The sequence below is a fragment of the Gymnoscopelus braueri genome (assembly GCF_963280865.1).
Source record: "Gymnoscopelus braueri genome assembly, chromosome: 5".
Lineage (NCBI taxonomy): Eukaryota > Metazoa > Chordata > Actinopteri > Myctophiformes > Myctophidae > Gymnoscopelus > Gymnoscopelus braueri.
Genome location: NC_137606.1, coordinates 57,280,566 through 57,300,824, shown reverse-complemented (window position 1 = coordinate 57,300,824; position 20,259 = coordinate 57,280,566). Strand labels below are relative to the sequence as shown.

The window sequence follows — 20,259 nt, the reverse complement described above, 5'->3', positions numbered from 1 at the left end:
AAAGAATTTACTTGAGTAAAAGTACAAAAGTATTGGCATCAAAATGTACTTAAAGTACCAAAAGTAAAAGTACTAAATATTTGAAAATAGCAGATCTACAAGCTCACAACGCGTCGCAATGTGACGCGTTGTGAGCTTGTAGATCAGCTATTTTCAAATAGCCTAGGTATAAAATAGGGCTGAAGTGGTTAATATATGTTTCATTATATCATACAGTAGTTTATATCTGAAAAGTGACTAGTAACTAAAGTTTTCAAGTAAATGTAGTGGAGTAAAAGTACAATATTTGCCTCTGAGATGTAGTGGAGTAGAAGTAAAAGTAATGTAAATTAGAAATACTCAAGTAAAGTACAAATACCTCAAAATTGTACTTAAAGGAGAATTTTGGACTAAGGTTTTTTTTTACCTTTTCTATGTTATGTTATGATATCTTAGGATGAACGGTACAGTAGAAAAAAATCATAACTCCATCCTGGGTCCGCCACAGCTTAAAACGTGCGCGGATAGGCCTTGTGTCAGATCGCATATTTTAATAGCTTTTTTTTTTTTTTTTTTTCTTTTTAAATCTGACATTCATAGTGACAGAACACTGTCAAAAAAATAAAAAAAATAACAGTAGTCTCGCTAGACGAGACTGAAATCTCAAGATTTCAATCTCGAGATTTCAATCTCGTCTAGCGAAAAAAAAAAAAAAAAAAAAAAGCTATTAAAATATGCGATCTAGCGCAAGGCCTATCCGCGCACGTTTTAAGCTGTGGCAGACCCGGGATGGAGTTATGAAATTTTTCTACTGTACCATTCATCCTAAGATATCATAACATCATAGAAAAGGTAAGAAAAACCTTATTCCAAAATTCTCCTTTAAAGGGATACTCCACTTTCAAATAAAATAAACATTTAAAAAATATATTAAAAATAAATGAAAAAAGTAATGGAAAAATCACGGCCCCCTCACGCATTAGAGTGTCCTACTAATGTGTGAGGGGGCTGTGATTTTGCCATAACTTCTTTCATTTTTTTTTAAATATTTATTTTTAATGTTTATTTTATTTGAAAGTGAAATATCCCTTTAAGTACAGTACTTAAGTAAATGTACTTAGTTACTTTCCACCACTGGTGTGTTGACAACAGTTTTTTCCTTTTTTGTTTTACTGTCAATCGTCTTTCAGGACTCCTCCTCCTCTGATAGCTCTGCGTCATCTTCTTCGTCATCATCATCATCATCATCATCTGACAGTGAGGAAGACAAGAAGAAGAAAAAGAAGAAAAAGGTAATAATCTTTCATCATGGCAATCTGGTTTTAATTCTATTCATTTGCAATTAAAGCAACTATAAGTGTCAATGTGCTGTCAAAACATTTAAATGTGAGATGAAAAAGGTGTTTTGCATCTTTTCTGTTCAAACAGGATTGTAGCTCCTCCTCCTCTGACAGCGATGATGATGGAAAGAAGAAGAAAGACAAGAAGAAAAAGAAGAAAGATAAGAAGAAGGTATAGCGTACACCTCCTGCTTTGATGTTATAGAAACTAGATAAATAACATGGTTCAGACACATATTTATATACATTTTGAATTCCGGACTTTAACTTGTAACAGAGTGTTTCTACATTGCAGTATTGATACTTTTACTTAAGTAAAACAAATGTAGTACTTTTTCCACCGCTGCACAAAAGTAGGGGAATACATCCATAGAATGAGTAAATTGGGAGACATTGGTCAAAAATGTGTCTACTCAGACACAGTGAATCAATATCAATATGAATCATGAATATTGAATGTTCTTTCCTCAGAGTTCCTGTGATTCATCTGCAGAAGCAGAGAAAAAACAGGTACGTTGTTGCCAAGACGACGACGACGGCGCGGCATTACGCCCGATTATGGACACGACGCCAGCGTGACGTCGTCTTAGGATCGTGTGACATCATATTCCACACATAAAAGAAGCTGCGCGACACAGAGAAGCGCGCGACGCCGAGCAGTAGGGTCGAGCAGCAGCTAGATAAAAAGTCAGATAATTAGTTAAGCAAAGAGTTAGACACTTAAGGATCAGATAGTTCCTTTAGAGCAGGGGTCTTCAACAGGGCGTCCGGGACCCCTAGGGGGTCCCCAGAGTTACTACAGGGGGTCCGCCAAATCTTTGTGTGATATGATTTTTTTTTTACCTTAACCACTTGAACCCTAGCATCCCTTTTCTGAGGAGAACTTTAGCCAAATATAGCAGATCTACAAGCTCGTAACAAGCTTGTAGATCTGCTATTTTTTGGCAAAGAGGTATATAGGTGTAGAGGGAAAAAAGAGCAGACCAAGTAAACAAAAAAGGTTTAATCTGAAACACAATTTTATACAATATAGCGAGGGTCCCTGCTTCATCTCTCTCTCAGCTAGGGGGTCCTTGGCCTGAAAACGTTGAAGACTCGCAGTGAAGATAAAGACAAAGACAATAAAAAGGGGAATAGTGAAAGACTATCCCTTAGACTCCCTTAGACTGAGTTCACCGGATACCGCATACCCAGGATATAGAAGAATAGGTCAGCCTTACAACCTATAACCCAATAAGAACCCATTCTCAACTCCCACCTTCACAAAGAACCAGCATCTGAGGATTACCTTTAGTAAACAATAAATAATACAGTCCTAAATATCGAAGTAACCTCAACAACATATACGTTATGTTTATGTTATCATTTCTAATGAATAATAAACAGGTACAGGTGTGATTGTGGTGACATTTTTCAGCACATTCCCCGTAGGCCCAATAAGGGAGAACCTCCACCACATTTTTTCCCTAATCAGCCTCATGGTGGCGCTATAACAGCCCACTTTGTTTTGACCTATAACTCTTGAACTCAAGGACTTACAATAAAAAAAGAATAATCTTGCATTCCTTTGATCATGACACAGCTTCCCATATACCATTTTTGCCGGACTAGATTTTAGCGTTTTCTTCAAAATACACTTTATGCCAAGGGTTTTCAACTGATTTTGACCCAGGGACCACCATCCTGACTAAGAGCAACCTGGGGACCACCACTATTGTGTGTGGTGGGTCCATCACAGACCCACCACGCACAATAGTGGTGGGGGGTTCATGCACCACAGGGAGCTGGAGAAAATAGCTATATTATCAATATAATATCTAATAAAATACAGTGATTTAGATTGAATATGATGGAATATGAATATGATTACTGTGATTATGGTAAGCTCATATTTCATATCACACACATGCCATACAGTAAGAACTCCTGTAAGTTATTAAAAGTAAAACAAAATATATGTATATATATATTTTTCAATGCATGGCCAGGGACCACCTGCAATACCTCCACGGACCACCGGTTGAAAACCCCTGCTTTATGCTATTACTCCTACAAATGTTGTCCAAAACTCACAACAGTCGGTACACATCATCTCTGTGGTCACATGATCAAGATGCATTGGTCAGAGTTTTCAGATTTTCATTCCAATTGGATATACGACCGCCTTCCAAAAGCTTCAAAGCACTTTTCCCACCACTACGGTCGAGCCTTTTCTCTTTTTTTATTGTGGGGAAAGCTTTTTGCTGGAAATAGCCGATCATCAAGCTCACAACGCGTTGCGCTGCGACTTGTTGTGAGCTTGTCGATCTGCTATTTCCAGCGAAAGCTTTCCCCACAATATGGACGCTGGGATTTAAGTGGTTAGATAACGTTCTGATTGTGTATTGTGGTTGTGTGTTGTTGTTTTGTGTGTTTGTGTGTTGTGGTTGTGTTGGTTGTTTGTTGTGTGTTGTTTGTGTGTTGTGTGTTGTGTGTTGTGTGTTGTGTGTTGTGGTTGTGTGTCCTTTCTGTGTTGTGTGTTGGTTGTTTGCTGTGTGTTGTTTGTGTGTTGTGTGTTGCTGGACAGGAGGAAGAGGATGGTCATCAGGAGGAAGATGAACTTAGCTGTGCAGGTGACTGACAACATTCTAACCACATTGAACACCATTCTGCTGAAAATAGCAGATCTACTGTACAAGCTCACAACGCGTCGCGTTGTGAGCTTGTACAGTAGATCTGCTATTTTCACCAAAGAGTGGGGAAAAAACTAAACAAGGATCGGGTCTATACTAATCTGAGTTCCCAGAAGTTTTTCGCCTCGCATACAAACGGGAGCGGCGAGGAACTTCTGGGCCAGAGCCCTGGTATTTGTGGGCGGGATGTAACTTACGCTCAGAATCTGAGCGGACACGCCTCTTACCGGTCTGAGAGCTGTGCAACTCGTCTAAAAAGTCCGACGAGAGGCAAACAGCAGTACACAACAATGGCGGCCGCAATTTCTCAAGGAGAAATTGCTTCCCGTCGCTCCTATTTCCATGTAACACCCAATGCATGTGGATCCCGCCACCCCTTTTCTTCATTGGCTGTTGATTTGAATCTCAGTGGCCCCTGTTGTTCAGGCTTTGAGCCGAAGCCTCCCAGACTAGGTCTATACTGGCCCAGTATAGAGCCCTGAGGTACACCAGTCAATAACGTTTATTTTATGTTATTTTATTTCTGTCACTTTTATAAAATAAAGTTTAGATTTTATAGGTAATACAAAGAAGAGAGAGAAAATAACCACATTTCTCTATAGCAGCAGTCATCATATCCACTACAGTAGTGTGGTGGTGTTTACCTATAGAAACACGTCCTCTCACTGTATGTTGGAGTTCTGCTGCTATAGAGCGTTGTGAGGCGTTGTGAGCTTGTAGATTGGCTATTTTCACAATGTTGGCCTCTTTCTCACGTAATATTTGACAATTTGGTATTAAAAAGGTCTTAAAAGTCCTTAAATTGTAACTTTATAAATGTGCAGATACCCTGTATACACTTATACTGTATGTTGGTTTGTTTACTGTTGAGTGAGAAAACTATGTTGCACATTAAGATAATCATCTGGGGACCCCCTGGGGGTCCCAACTGGCAGTTTGGGAACAACTGGTTTAGATGGAAATGACGGTTGAATATTGATTGAATGTTGATATTCTATATAAACACAGGGCAAACAGACCATTTGCATTTGTTTCCATCTATTGCCACCATGAAGACTAATTTTGTGATTTTAATGAATTTTTAATGAAGCCATGGTCGTAACGATGTAATTAGGCTGTCCCTTATCAGTGTTAAATGTGCTGATGGGAGATGTTATTATAATAACGCTAATAATAATTCATTATAATAATACATAATTATAATAATCTGCAGGTGTTGAAAGTGCGCGGCCTGCTGGAGAGAAGAAGAAAGACAAGAAAAAGAACAAGGTATTTCTGGATGAAGTCTTAAAGGAGCAGTTCACCCAAAACATGACTCGTTTTCTATCAATTACGCACTCCATGAAGACATGAATTCCTGGAGATTTGTTTAGTTTTTGTCGCATTCTTGCATTTTTTGGAAACTGTCAATGAAGTATTCAATCAATCAATCAATCAATACGAGATCTTATAATGAGCTTTAGTGAGGACCAATTATATGAAGATTGAAGTTGAAAATGGGTGAAGTCGTCCTTTAACATTTTATTCACAAAATAAGTTAAGGATTGCAGATTTATATAAAGGTTTTTTTGGGGGGTCGGATAAGGGTTTCCTCATGCTGTCTGTATCTCTGTGTTTCAGACCTCCATGTCAAACAGTGATGAAGATGATGAAGATGATAAGGTAATACTCACTTTCGCACACACTCACATGCACACTCACGTGCACACACTCACATGCACACACACACATGCAGTGGTGGAAAAAGTACTGACATTCTTTACTTAAGTAAAAGTTCCAATACTGCAATATAAAAATACTCTGTTACAAGTAAAAGTCCAGAATAAAAAAAATACTTGAGTAAAAGTATGAAAGTATTGGCATCAAAATGTACTTAAAGTACCAAAATTAAAAGTACTAAATATTTGAAAATAGACGATCTACAAGCGTTGTGAGCTTGTAGATCTGCTATTTTCAAATAGCCTAGGTATAAAATAGGGCTAACGTGGTTAATGTACGTTTCATTATATCATAGTTTATATCTGAAAAGTAACTAGTAACTAAAGTTTTCAAGTAAATGTAGTGGAGTAAAAGTACAATATTTGCCTCTGAGATGTAGTGGAGTAGAAGTAAAAGTATTGGAAATTGGAAATACTCAAGTAAAGTACAAATACCTCAAAATTGTACAGTACTTAAGTAAATGTACTTAGTTACTTTCCACCACTGCACACATGCACGCACATGCATGCACACACACACTGACATGCACATTAATGAATGTTCTTCTTTATGACACAGTGCAAGAAACAAGTGTGTGACAGACCAGCCTGTGGATTCACTGGTATGTGTGTGAAGTTTATCATTTCATAAATGCATAAAGAGCTTATAGATCTGTTATTCTTTTTTAAATATCGTCACCTTGCTAAACTAATGGCCTAAGTCATTTTTGTAGGACATTTTTATTTTTGCCAGCTTTTGTCAGCTCCTCATGACACTGGCCACCTCTGGTAAAATGGCCCATCTCCTAATTGAAAAGGATCATGCTGTTCACTCCCCTTTTAGTATAATGGCCTAACTCCCTAGTGTGACTTAGGCAAAAATAGGCTTTTTTTTGGCCTAAGTCACATGGTTTTGTGACTTAGGCCAAATTATTTACTGATTTAGGCAATTTTTTTTTCTTTTTTGGCCTAAGTCAGATTTATTCCTATTTAAACCTATTTAAATCTCTTATGTTACATAAATGACAGACAGTGTTATTTCTATTTAAATAGTCATAATTTGTTATAAACATTTTGGGTGAAATGATGAAGAAATATCATATAGTTTTGTTTTGGATCAGTTTTTTATTTTTCCTGACTTATGCCATTAGTTTAGCAAGGTGACGATATTAGAAAAATATTGAAAATGTTTGGAACATTTTGTATAATTTAGATGTTTTTTTTTGTACATAAATCTTGTCTTTTGGGGGTCCCTGGCACAAAACCTTTTCAGATGGGGATCCGTGGCCAAATATGTATCAATTTGGGGGTCCTTGACTTAAAAAGGTTTGAGAACCACTGAGCTAGAAGACTTGTCTAGTAGGTCCAGTTGTAAACTGGTTCTCTGTTATGGAGGTTTTGAAGGAGGTTAGGGAGCAGTGTTGATTTCGTCAACTAAAACTATGACGAAAAATGTTCGTCGACCACCTTTATTCACTGAAGAAAAATAGATATAAACTAAGCAACGATGACTAAAACTAAGACTAAATATACTGATGATTTTGACAACAAATAGAAACTAGACTAAAATGTTAGTGAGGGATCTAGTGGAGAAGAGATCCAGTAGAACTAAAAGACAAGTCATCTTATGTTTGGTTGCGCTCGGATATTGCGCAATCTGAAAATAGCAGATCTACAAGCTCAAAAACGCGCCGCGCTGCAGCTTGTAGATCGGCTGTTTTCAGCATGCAGTGTAAAATCAGACATTACAACACCGTCAAGGCACCGCCACGATACATTTTAGTCAACTAAATCAACTGTAGATTTAGTCGACTAAAACTAGATTAACAGTAAAACATTTCAGATGGCTAAAATATGACTAAAACTAAATGGAATTTGATTCAAAAGACTACGACTAAATCTGAAGCCATTGACGTGTTTCACCGCTATGGCGCATGGTGCCAATGACGTGTTTGACGTGTTTTTGATTAAAACAAAAACAAAAACGTTCAGAACCCAAGATATTGTATCTATATGTATTTTTGCTGACAAAATGTAAAAAAATTGCAGATCTACAAGCTCACAACGCGTCGCATTGCTTTTGGAAAAAAAACGTTCAGAACCCAAGATATCATCATTTCAAGATTTGCTGCTCCATTCACTTCTTGTTTAACTTATTACTGAAAAATGCTGTATCTCGGCTCCTGAACACTTTTTTTTTTTACTATGTATTTTTGGCTGGCACAGTTTGCATTTATTTCATTGGCACTGAATGAGTTAAAATTTGTCGTCAAAATCAACACTATTAGGGAGTCATTTTTTGGTGGTATATTAGGGCATTACACATGTTGGTGGCATAACAGTAGAATTATTCATCCCAACGTTTGTGCCAAATCTGGGGCGAATGTGATCAGTGGAGCTCCCTCTTATTGACATTCTTTTTGATTGACATTGATTGACCCCAGCTGACGGCGTGGAGGCGGGAAACCTGAGTGACGACGAGGGAGAAGGAGGGAAGGAGAAAGACAAGAAGAAGAAGAAAAAGAAGGAGAAGAGGAAGAAGAGAGAGAAAAAGAAGAAGAAGGAGAAGGTAACCACATGTTGAACGTTTTGGTTTATTTGTTGATACTGTTTTGTCTTCATGCTTATCGAACAGCAAGGGTTTAAACAATTCCCCCCAAAATAATCATATTTTAACTGGGGACGTCCAAAATAATAACAATCCATATGTATCCATACAGTGGTTCTCAACACTGTCGTAGGGGTCCTTGAGGGGTTTTCTAGAGGGGTCTCCAGCAAAATGAGGAATAGTTTTTTTTTTCTCAGCAATACTTGAAAATAGTTGATCTCTAAGCTCACAACGTGTGGCATTGTGACATGTTGTGCAGCTTGTTCTGCCCGACAACAACAGCAGAGATTTATTGTACTCGTTTTCTACCGCAGGACTGTGACTCTGACAGCGAAGATGAGAAGAAAGACAAGAAGAAGAAGAAAAAGAAGAAGAAAGAAAAGGTGAAGAGATTGTTTTTTTTATTTATTTTATAATAATTGATAGAAAATAAGTCATTTTTTTGGTGTGTAAACTACTCCTTTAAATCTATGGTTAAATCATGTGAACTTAATGTCTCTGTCTGTCCTTCATCTGTAGGATTCCTCCTGTTCATCCTCCTCATCCTCACCCTCATCATCCTCTTGTGACAGCTCCTCATCAGACAGCGAAGATGAAAAGAAGAAGAAGAAAAAGACGAAGAAGAAGAAAGAAAAGGTGAAGAGATTTTTTTCCGGAATGCAGAGATTATGTTTTCGCTCCTGTTCGTCTGTCTGTCTGTCTGTCTGTCTGTCTGTCTGTCTGTCTGTCTGTCTGTCTGTCTGTCTGTCTGTCTGTCTGTCTGTCTGTCTGTCTGTCTGTCTGTCTGTTTGGCTGTGTGTCTGTCTGTCTGTCTGTCTGTCTGTCTGTCTGGCTGTGTGTCTGTGAGCAGCTAATCTCCGCACCTTTGGACCGATTGGCAGGACATTTGCACACACACACTCCCAGTTTTATGTTAATGTATTGGGTCTGATTTTGATGATGTTAATTAGTATATATGTTACAGTATGATTGGAGAACCAGTACGATTGAAGAATGCGCGCTCGTTTTTACCACCCACCCAGCACTAGAGGGAGCCACAAGCCAGGCTTGTGCACAAACATATATGGCCACACACACACACACACACACAGTCACACACACACAAACACACACGCGCACACACACGCGCACGCGCTCATGCTTTTTTTGGTTTATTGAAAGCAGGACTGTTTAGATACTTTTATTGTGTTCTGGCTTTTGTTTTACTTTCTCCCTGACACACACACACACACACACACACACACACACACACACACACACACCACAGTGATCCATGAAAAGAACTATTCTGTCCCTATCGGTTTACAAATCAAACGGCGCTGAGTCGACTAGTGGAGCGTCGGCCGGTCACCGCGGGCACTCGCGCCTGGAGGCGCGAGGGCGCGCTTCCTCGGCCTCAAGCTCCACTAAGTCGGCGCGCCGTGCGTGTGAACGCGTGTTCAGCGTTCCCCTCATAGATATTATGGTTCCCCTAGCGTAGCTTCCTGGTTGCTATGTGGGGGGGAACAACAAAAGACAGGTCTCCGTCGGCGCATCAAAGCCCCGCCTCTCCGCGCTCTCCTTCTCCTCCTCCTCGGAGGAGGAGAAGGAGAGAAGGAGAGGACGGGACGGTTTAAAACGCGAGGAGGAGGAGGAGGAGGAGGCTCCTCTTCCTCGCGAGCCTCGCGTAATAACCCCCCGCCTCGCAGCGCCGTCCTCCTCCTCCTCCTCGCGAGCCTCGCTAATAAACCCTGTCTCGAAAAGCCCTGCCTCGCCCCGAAGGAGCCCCGTGCCTAAAAACGAGCGCTCTGTCTTCAATCGTACTGGTTCTCCAAACGTACTGTGACATATACAGTACTAGATGTGAGGGCCGCAACAAATACAGGTCAAGAGACCCAAAACGCCAAAGCCTGGTGTGAGGAGATGCTTCGCACACAGACACTATTGCAGCGCAAAAAAAAATTACATTTCCTTTGTCATCTCTTCTAAATAGTCAATTTCCTCCTCTTGGCGGAAATTTGTGCCAGCTTTTTTTTCCCAGTTAGCGGTCTTGGCTGTGGCATGTCCTTGTAGTTGGCTTTTTTGTGGTCCTTTTACGCTTTGAACGATCTTGCTTTTACAGCGTGTGGCGTTTAGATGTTCTACTGCACGAAGGAAACACTTGCGCTTGGCGTTTCGGATCCGACGGCCCAGAGATAGTCTTCTTTTCCGTGGCATGGCTCTGTAAGAGATAATTATGAACCATGACGGCGACCTGGCCTAATTATAGCTCTGCACACACGTCATGCGAAGACCGGCCTCTCTGGCCTCTCCTCTCCTCTCCTCTCCTCTCCTCTCCTCTCCTCTCCTCTCCTCTCCTCTCCTCTCCTCTCCTCCTCTCGTCTCCTCTCCTCTCCTCTCCTCTCCTCTCCTCTCCTCTCCTCTCCTCTCCTCTCCTCTCCTCTCTTCTCTTCTCCTCTCCTCTCCTCTCCTCTCCTCTCCTCCCTCCCCACTTTGCTTTGCGGCCCTAACCTCTAGTCCCAACCTCCCAACCTCCCAACCTCGGTCATGTGATAAAGGGGTCAGACTTCCTGTATCTGGTTGCTATGGCAACCTGCCAGATCAGGCTGAGGAGGGTCTGATAGGCGAATCAGAGAATCAATCAAGCCGAGAGTCTGATCACTGATGGAGGTGAGGTAAGATGCCTAAAACATAGAGTCTGATCACTGATGGAGGTGGGGTAAGATGCCTAAAACATAGCCATAGCTCTGATCAACAGTCTGTGACGGGTCTTGGAGGCATGTGGAGTGATCCTGTGCTTGCGAATCCCGCACGAACTTTGGAGCTTTTGTCAATTATATAGCAGTAAGAAGTAAGATATAATCATTGTTTTGTTTTTCTTCATTGGGTTTTAGACTAGTGTTACACTATTATCTGCACAGGTGTTGAAAACTCACACTCGTGCTGTCCGAAAGGTAGAGTCGCGACTGCTACTGCAGGCCAAATAAACACAAAGTATCTGTTTGTCCTTCATCTGTAGGATTCCTCCTGCTCTTCTTCATCATCCTCATCATCCTCTTCTGACAGCTCCTCCTCAGACAGTGAAGATGAAAAGAAGAAGAAGAAAAAGATGAAGAAGAAGAAAAATAAGGTTCTTATTGGTCTGAATGGACCCACCTACCTAGACATGTCTGTCTGTCTGTCTGTCTGTCTGTCTGTCTGTCTGTCTGTCTGACATGGGGGGGGGGGGGGGTTATAACAGTTAATGGGGTTAAAACAGCAGAAGGATTACTCTAACCACTTCATCCATTTATACGTTGGCTATTCAAAAATAGCAGATCTACAAGCTCACAGCTCTTGATATGTTTTGGGTCTTTTTCTGCCTTTATTGATAGATACAGCAGACTGACAGGAAACAGGGAGAGGGAGAGGGGCAGCACAGGCTGTCGGGATTTGGAGTCGAACCCACGACACACTGTCAGGCTGCATTACAGCCTATAGGCGCCCTGACCGCTTGAAGTTTTGGAACATATTGAATAATTTGGATAGTTTTGGATAGAAGCTTCTCTTATGGGGGTCCCTGGCACGAAACATTTTCGGGGGTCCTTGAGACGAAAACAGTTTGGGAACCACTGATCTAACTAAGGAAAATCCCACACTCAACTCACTCTCTCTCTCTCTCTCTCTCTCTCTCTCTCTCTCTCTCTCTCTCTCTCTCTCTCTCTCTCTCTCTCTCTCTGCAGGATTCCAGCTCTACATCCTCTTCCTCCGATAGTGAGGATGACAAGAAGAAGAAGAAGAAGAAGAAGAAGAAGAAGAAGAAAAAGAAGAAGAAGAAGGTGAGACCACCAGGGTCATGAACGTATAGGAATTCAAAGGGTTAAATGTAGCGTTCTCGCTAGCGGCCTCAAAAGCTACAAAATAGCCATTTGCACTCACACTGCTGCCGAGCCGTCTTCTGAAGGGTTGCTCAGCAACATGCTTGTTGACTTCTACAAGCGTGTTGACGTCAACAAACGTTTTTCCAAGAAGAGAGAAAAATATGAACGGAAAATATAAAGGTTAAAAAGAACAGGGAAAAATGGCTGATGGCAAGGATTACTTTTCCCCCCGTTACTTACAATTCTCACCGTTAAGTGAGAATTGTGTGGGAGAGTACTAGACCTCGTCACAACTATTACATCATCGCCTAATCGCAATTATTATTGAGATAATAAAAATAAAATTGCATAATCGTCAACCGTTTCCATGTTGAGAAAGTTAGTATTTTATTTTTACATTTTCCAAAAAGTGATGGAAATGGCAGATCTACAAGCTCACGACGCGTGAGCTTGCATCGTGAGCTTGTAGCATCGTGAGCTTGTAGATCTGTCATTTCCACTATTTTCTAACGAGGTTTGAGTATAGGATATTAAATATGGCGTTTTATGGCCGTAATACAATATTTATTTGTATGATTGTTATTGGTATCATGTGTGTCATTATTGTCATTTCTGTGTGCTTTCAAGTTTTTTTGTTATATCTGTGAACGCAGCAAACCAGTAAATCCTGAACAGATCTGTAAGACCACCTGATTTAAACCAGTACATCCTGAACAGATCTGTAAGACCACATGATACAAACCTCTGGTGTGTTTTCTCTAGAAGTGCAGCTGTTCCTGTCATGAAGACTCCTCTTCCTCCTCTGACAGTGATGATGATGATGAGGACAAGGTGAGAAGGTCAACATGTAAACCTGTGGTTCTAAAAGTGGGGTACGGGGACCCCCAGGGGTCCTTGGGGGGGGTTTACCCCCCAAATGTGTTGCTATAGCAGCAATCGTTTAACCAATTCAACCTATTCTAAAATAGCAGATCTACAAGCTCATAGCGCGCCACTTCGTGCCGCGCTATGAGCTTGTAGATCTGCTATTTTAGAAAAAACATGAAAATCTGTGCAAATCTTTAAATATATATATATTTTTAAGTGAACATTTTTAACTCAAATCTTTGCTTCTCGGGAGGGGTCCCTGGCACAACACATTTACAGCTGGGGGTCCGTAGCCAAATACATAATCAATTTTGGGGGTCCTCGACGTGAAACAGTTTGAGCAACACTGATCCAAACACTTTAGTAACTTTCTTCACTTCAAAGACCCTCAGTGTAGATCAGTCGTTCCCAAACGTTTTAGTTGTAAAGAGAACATTGACGGGAACACTTCAAATCCCCGGGAACCCAAACTAGTGGCTATTTCCACTACTCCTCCTAATGTATGGCATTTCTTAGGAGTTTATTTATTTACCGACAAAATTATTTCGTCAAATATTTGGAATTGTCTTTCATTCGTGAAAATGTGAGAATTGAGACATTTTGGAAAATCTTTTGAAATAATAATAATTAAAGACAAAATGCGGGAAACGGAAAATAAAGGGATATTTACTCTGCATTTTTATGTTTACGCTTTATATGTCTGGGACATGTGTACACTCTCAGAGTTACAGACCTGTAAGGGTCCATTTGGTTTCTAACTTTCAATATATTTTCCAGCTGGGGACCCCCTGGAAACCCAGCTGAAGGACCCTCTGGGGGTCCCCGGACCCCATGTTGAGAACCACTGCTTTAGTCACAGCACGTTAAAACACTTTGACCTTTTGACCTGTGATGCAGTGGTTCTCAAAGTGGGATCCAGGGACCCCCAGGGTCCCTTAAGGGGTCCCCAGCAAAAGTAGTTATAATACATTGAAGTAGTTAATACAGCGTCACACACTTTATCCATTCATACGTTGGCTATTAAAAAAAAATCTGATTTACAAGCTCAATTTGTAAAAAAATAAATGTAAATTTTTGATAATGGAACATTTTAAATAATTAAAGAAAAAATGTAAACTTTAATTTTGTTTCTGCGGGTCCAAATATCGTCCATGGCACAACATATTTTCAGATGGGGGTCCGCAGCCAAATACATATCAATTTGGGGGGGGGGGGGTCCACAAAAAAGTTAGTGTGAGCCTTAAAAAATGCAATATAGAAATACTCAGTTACAAGTAAAAGTCCTGAATTCAAAATGTACTTGAGTAAAAGTACAAAAGTATTGGTATCAAAATGTATTTCAAGTACCAAAACTAAAAGTGCTAAAATGTTTGAAAATAGCAGATCTACAAGCGATGCGACGCGTTGTGAGCTTGTAGATCTGCTATTTTCAAATAGCCGAGGTATAAAATATGGCTGAAGTGGTTAATGTATGTTTTATAATATAATCATTTATATCTGCAAAGTACTGTAACTAGTAACTAAAGTTTTCAAATAATTGTAGTGGAGTAAAAGTACAATATTTGCCTCTGAGATGTAGTGGGATAGAAGTACAAGTACTGAAAATTGGAAATACGCCAGTAAAGTAAAAATTCATCAAAACTGTACTTAAGTACAGTACTTGAGTAAATGTACTTAGTTACTTTACACCACTGGACATGACGTGATGTACATTTTGTTGATTTCAGAAAAAGAAAAAGGACAAGAAAAAGAAGAAGAAAAAGAAAGACAAGAAAAAGAAGAAGAAGGTGAGAGTGTTATTAATGTTTGACTAATACACTGTGAGGGTAGGAAACTATTGTATGATATCGTTGTTGTCGGGGAGAAACCTCTTATCTCCATTCTCTAACCAACAAAAGCAGCAGATCTACAAGGGACACGTTTCTAAGCTTGTAGATCTGCTGCTACTTTTGATGCTTTGGCATTTGAATCCTGAAAAGTAACGGTTTTGGAACATATGAGGTTTCTACTTGACTTTATGTTAAAGGAGAGATCCACTCTTCAACGGTATTTGCTTTGATTTGACCGTCCAGAAAAAACACGGGCAAAAACTCTTGATTATGCGGGCTATAAAGTCCTTGATTTTGCGATGAAATCTGCGTTGTTTTTTTGCAATTTTATGCGGTGAAATTACGGGAAGTTGCGAAATATGCGGAAAGTTGTGAAATATGCGGCAATATTAGGGGTGGGACGATATGGGTACCTCACGATACGATATATATCACGATATTAGGCCCACGATAACAATATATATCACGATATTAGGCCCACGATAACAATATATATCACGATATTCGACGATGTTCGATATATTGCGATATCACGATATTCGATATATATTGCAAGAAATTTCACCAACGATATATCACGATATCTGAAAATATCGATATATTGCGATATCACGATATATTGCATGAAAATTCACCAACGATATATCACGATAGTCCTTGTATTCAATTCATAAACACATAAAATAGCACCAAACAGTTCAAAATCATCATTACACAAATACAGAGTAGGAAAAACAACGTATCACAAATTTATATCGATATTTTTCGGCAGGATATTGATTATTTATCGCGGGAGAAAGTATCGCGATATATCGATATATCGCGATATATCGTCCCACCCCTAGGCAATATGCGAAATATTGAAATATGCGAAAAGTTGTGAAAAATGAAAAAATATGTGAAAAGTTGCAAAATATGCGATGCGATGCGCATATTATGCGATGCGATATTTTTGAAATAAAACGTTACTCCCGCATAATTATGCGCCATTTTGCTGATTATGCAGTAAATTCTGCGATCGCATAATCGCATTTTTCTGGAGGGTCTATTTGATGCTAATCACTCACCAACATACCAGGGGCAGTTGACTTTTTTCATAGAAGCCCCCTGTTGTCCATTGTGGAGACCCCTCCCACCGACAGAATGGGAGTATGTGTAACAACGAAACTCGCCTCCAAACTTCATTTTTCTTTCACGAATCCCCTCCATGCAGTGTCCTGGCACTCTCACATGCACTGTTTGTCACTTATGAGAGGTAGGGGGGAGCGCTACACGCGAAATCTCGCCGGACGCGAGAATCTCGCGAGAGTTCACGCATCAGAGCCGTCCTGTACGAACGGCAGCTGCATGTGTGACAAACAGTGCATGTGAGAGTGCCAGCCCAGGACACTGCATAGAGGGGATTCGTGAAAGAAAAACGAAGTTTGGAGCTGCTAAAATAGGCGAGTTTCGTTGTTACACATTCTGCTGGTGGGAGGGGTCTCCACAATGGACACCAGGGGCTTCTATGAAAAAAGTCAACTCCCCCTGGTATGTTGGTGAGTGATTAGCGACACATCAAAGCAAACACCGTTCAAGAGTGGATCTCTCCTTTAAAGTTAGACAGATAGATGATGATATTAATTTGATGACATTTTCTGTTCATATCAGGATGGCTCCTGCGGCTCTGACAGCGACGAGGACAAGAAGAAAAAGAAGAAAAAGAAGAAGAAGAAGAAAGAGGTATGTATATATGAGTGCTGACCACAGACGGTAAAAAAAGAATGGACGAAGGGAGCCGTAATGTCACCCATTAGTTTCTATACAGACCTGTTTTAAAGTCACTATTTCGGCTAAATTCAAATCCACCATCTTGGAATGTCCCGTTCCAAATGGAACCGTAAGACACATGCTATCTTCACTCAGTATAGAACCGGTATAGAAGCATTCTGTACTTTATCATCAATTAAAACATTAACGGGACCGTAATTTACACAAACACATATCATGGTAATTGAAAGAAGACTTTAAACTAGCGACCTAAAACATAAAAGTATGACAATGCTTGTTAAAGGAGGAGTTCACCCAAAAAATTACTTATTTTCTATCAATTACACACCCCATGAAGCCTTGATTTCATGGATTTATTTTTGTTTTTGTGGCATTCCTAAAACAATAATTTGATGACTGTGTGTATTTCCGGTAGGAGACACAAATAATCTACTTTGTGTCTCCTACCGGATACATTAGCCGGTAGGAGACTGGAATCAAATTATTAGCTTAGGAATGCGACAAAAACAAAAAATAATCCATGAATTCAAGGCTTCATAGGGTGTGCAATTGATAGAAAATAAGTCATTTTTTGGGTGAACTCCTCCTTTAAGGTAATAACAAAACAATATGAAGTCTGATCAAATCCCCCATCGGCTTTAATGGAACGGAAGTTTTTCTGCAACCAGGAGGGGAAATAGCGCCACCTGCTAATCTAGGCTGAGAACTGCGGTGTTTTCATTACTTCTGCACTGACTTCCTTTATGACAGTGGTTCTCAACCTGTGGGTCGGGACCTCCAGGGGGTCCACACATGATTTTTTTTTGGGGGGGGAGGGGGGGGGGGGGGGTTGCAAGGTGTTGTGAGCTTGTAGATCTGCTATTTTCACAATATTTATCTGTAGAACCGAGTGGGAAGTCCGCAGTTCAAATATGTATTATTTTGGGGTCACGGCCTGAAAAGGTTGAGAACCACTGCTTTTCACGATGGAAAGCTTGTTAATGAACACGACTCTGTGACTGACTGAGGTTGTTGGGACTAAATGAAGGATGTCTGTTTCCTTCTGACAGGATTCTGATGATGATGAAAAGAAGAAGAAAAAGAAGAAGAAAGATAAGAAGAAGAAGAAGAAGAAGGTATGTATATGTGGTTGTGTAAAGTAACTAAGTACATTTACTCAAGTATAATTTTGAGGTACTTTTACTTTACTGGAGTGTTTCCAATTTTCAATACTTTTACTTCTACTCCACTACATCTCTGAGACAAATATTGTACTTTTACTTTCACTACAATTATTTGACAATTTAGTTACTAGTTACTTTGTAGATTTTTATTTTTATTACAAAATATACGTGAACCACTTCAGCCCTATTTAAACTTTGGCTATTTGACACGTTGTGAGCTTGTAGATCTGCTATTTTCAAAAGGTTTACCTCTTCCTTATATTATTTGACAATTTGGCCTAAGATTTTAATACATTTTATAAATATGATATACCTTGTAAAACAGGACATTCTGCATTAGTGACTACTTCTACTTTCGGTACTTTAAGTACAATTTGATACCAATACCTTTGTACTTTTACTCAAGTACATTTTGAATGTTACTTGTACCAGAGTACTTCTACATTGCAGTAGTGATACTTTTACTTAAAGTAAAACATTTGAGTACTTTTTCCACCACTGTGTGTCTATGAGCACAGATGTCAGCGATACGACACGACTCTGACTGACTCTGTTTGAGACTAAATGAATGATCTCCTCTCTGACAGGACTGTGACTCTGACTGACTCTGTTTGACACTAAATGAATGATCTCCTCTCTGACAGGACTGTGACTCTGACTGACTCTGTTTGAGACTAAATGAATGATCTTCTCTCTGACAGGACTGTGACTCTGACTGACTCTGTTTGAGACTAAATGAATGATCTACTCTCTGACAGGACTGTGACTCTGACTGACTCTGTTTGAGACTAAATTAATGATCTCCTCTCTGACAGGACTGTGACTCTGACTGACTCTGTTTGACACTAAATGAATGATCTCCTCTCTGACAGGACTGTGACTCTGACTGACTCTGTTTGAGACTAAATGAATGATCTTCTCTCTGACAGGACTGTGACTCTGACTGACTCTGTTTGAGACTAAATGAATGATCTACTCTCTGACAGGACTGTGACTCTGACTGACTCTGTTTGAGACTAAATTAATGATCTCCTCTCTGACAGGACTGTGACTCTGACTGACTCTGTTTGACACTAAATGAATGATCTCCTCTCTGACAGGACTGTGACTCTGACTGACTCTGTTTGAGACTAAATGAATGATCTCCTCTCTGACAGGACTGTGACTCTGACTGACTCTGTTTGAGACTAAATTAATGATCTCCTCTCTGACAGGACTGTGACTCTGACTGACTCTGTTTGAGACTAAATTAATGATCTCCTCTCTGACAGGACTGTGACTCTGACTGACTCTGTTTGACACTAAATGAATGATCTCCTCTCTGACAGGACTGTGACTCTGACTGACTCTGTTTGAGACTAAATTAATGATCTCCTCTCTGACAGGACTGTGACTCTGACTGACTCTGTTTGAGACTAAATTAATGATCTCCTCTCAGACAGGACTGTGACTCTGACTGACTCTGTTTGAGACTAAATGAATGATCTTCTCTCTGACAGGACTGTGACTCTGATAGCGACGATGATGATAAAAAGAAGAAGAAAAAGAAGAAGGATAAGAAGAAGAAAAAGAAGAAGAAGGAGGAGGAGGTAATGATCTTATGATCAGTGAGCATGTTCCTTATGTTTTGCTCTTATGTGTTGTGGATTTCCGTGGTCATCGTAGATGTTACAGTACCTTTACTGTTACCCTACAACTCATTAGGCATTACATTTATTTATTCAGCTACTTTCAATGGGGAGCTAAATGCTACAAGTAGATTGGAAACAGGGAGGCTACAATATCCTTTGCTCAATTTATGTTTGTTTTATTTTGTAGACTCCTGTATGAGGTCCATCATTTAGTGTTAATGTAAACAATATATATATATTTTAGAGAATGTTTATAAGCATAAAGATGGACCCTACAGTACTCATATTACTAAGTACATTTAGCAAATCATTATACCCATCTGCTGCAGTACCACATTTTGATGGTTTCTTTTGGCTTTTTTAATTGATTTCCAATGATAAATAAATATACTTTTGCAAATAGCAAGCATATATTTCCACTCCCATGTTAATACGAGTATACAATAATTGAAAGATATACCTCTAAGGTACATTAGAACAGATACAAAACTGATGACTTATTTGTCATTTGTCATTGACTTAACTCATTAACACATTGGGTGCCAGAGGTTTATTAAAATATTATACGTTGAGTGCCAGCATTTCTTCCATCCACTTGCGTTATACATTTCGTGCTGTGAGAAGCCCCGACGCGGAAATGCATGTAAACAAAGCGTGCGTGCGAGACGGCGGAGGGTCCCGACTAACGCCTGGAACAATAATATTTCCAACGCGACCCTCCATTGCAGCGTGATCGCCGATCGAAAACGGCTCGTTTCCACCACATTAAAAAGAAATGGAGATATTAAGCTTTTAATCAAGGAGATAACATTGAAAACGCCGACCGGAAGGATTTTTGACATGGAGCCTCATCCAGCCTCTTCT

At 39.9% G+C, this 20,259-nt stretch overlaps 1 protein-coding gene across 2 annotated transcripts in view; it reads left to right on the top strand.

Moving 5' to 3' along the window:
• LOC308085686 (uncharacterized protein) overlaps positions 1-20,259 on the top strand; it is a 54,065-nt gene that overhangs the window by 22,159 nt on the left and 11,647 nt on the right. The window contains exons 9-25 of one of the 2 annotated variants that reach the window (XM_080428941.1): positions 1,170-1,271; positions 1,408-1,491; positions 1,791-1,829; positions 3,886-3,931; positions 5,205-5,260; positions 5,612-5,653; positions 6,269-6,311; positions 8,133-8,257; positions 8,611-8,679; positions 8,816-8,932; positions 11,295-11,405; positions 11,998-12,093; positions 12,898-12,966; positions 14,730-14,789; positions 16,482-16,553; positions 17,651-17,716; positions 19,264-19,353. In XM_080428941.1, the coding sequence (XP_080285067.1) occupies positions 1,170-1,271; positions 1,408-1,491; positions 1,791-1,829; positions 3,886-3,931; positions 5,205-5,260; positions 5,612-5,653; positions 6,269-6,311; positions 8,133-8,257; positions 8,611-8,679; positions 8,816-8,932; positions 11,295-11,405; positions 11,998-12,093; positions 12,898-12,966; positions 14,730-14,789; positions 16,482-16,553; positions 17,651-17,716; positions 19,264-19,353 (1,287 nt within the window). The remainder of the gene's footprint in view (positions 1-1,169; positions 1,272-1,407; positions 1,492-1,790; positions 1,830-3,885; positions 3,932-5,204; positions 5,261-5,611; positions 5,654-6,268; positions 6,312-8,132; positions 8,258-8,610; positions 8,680-8,815; positions 8,933-11,294; positions 11,406-11,997; positions 12,094-12,897; positions 12,967-14,729; positions 14,790-16,481; positions 16,554-17,650; positions 17,717-19,263; positions 19,354-20,259) is intronic. The other variant, XM_080428942.1, reaches the window with a different exon arrangement.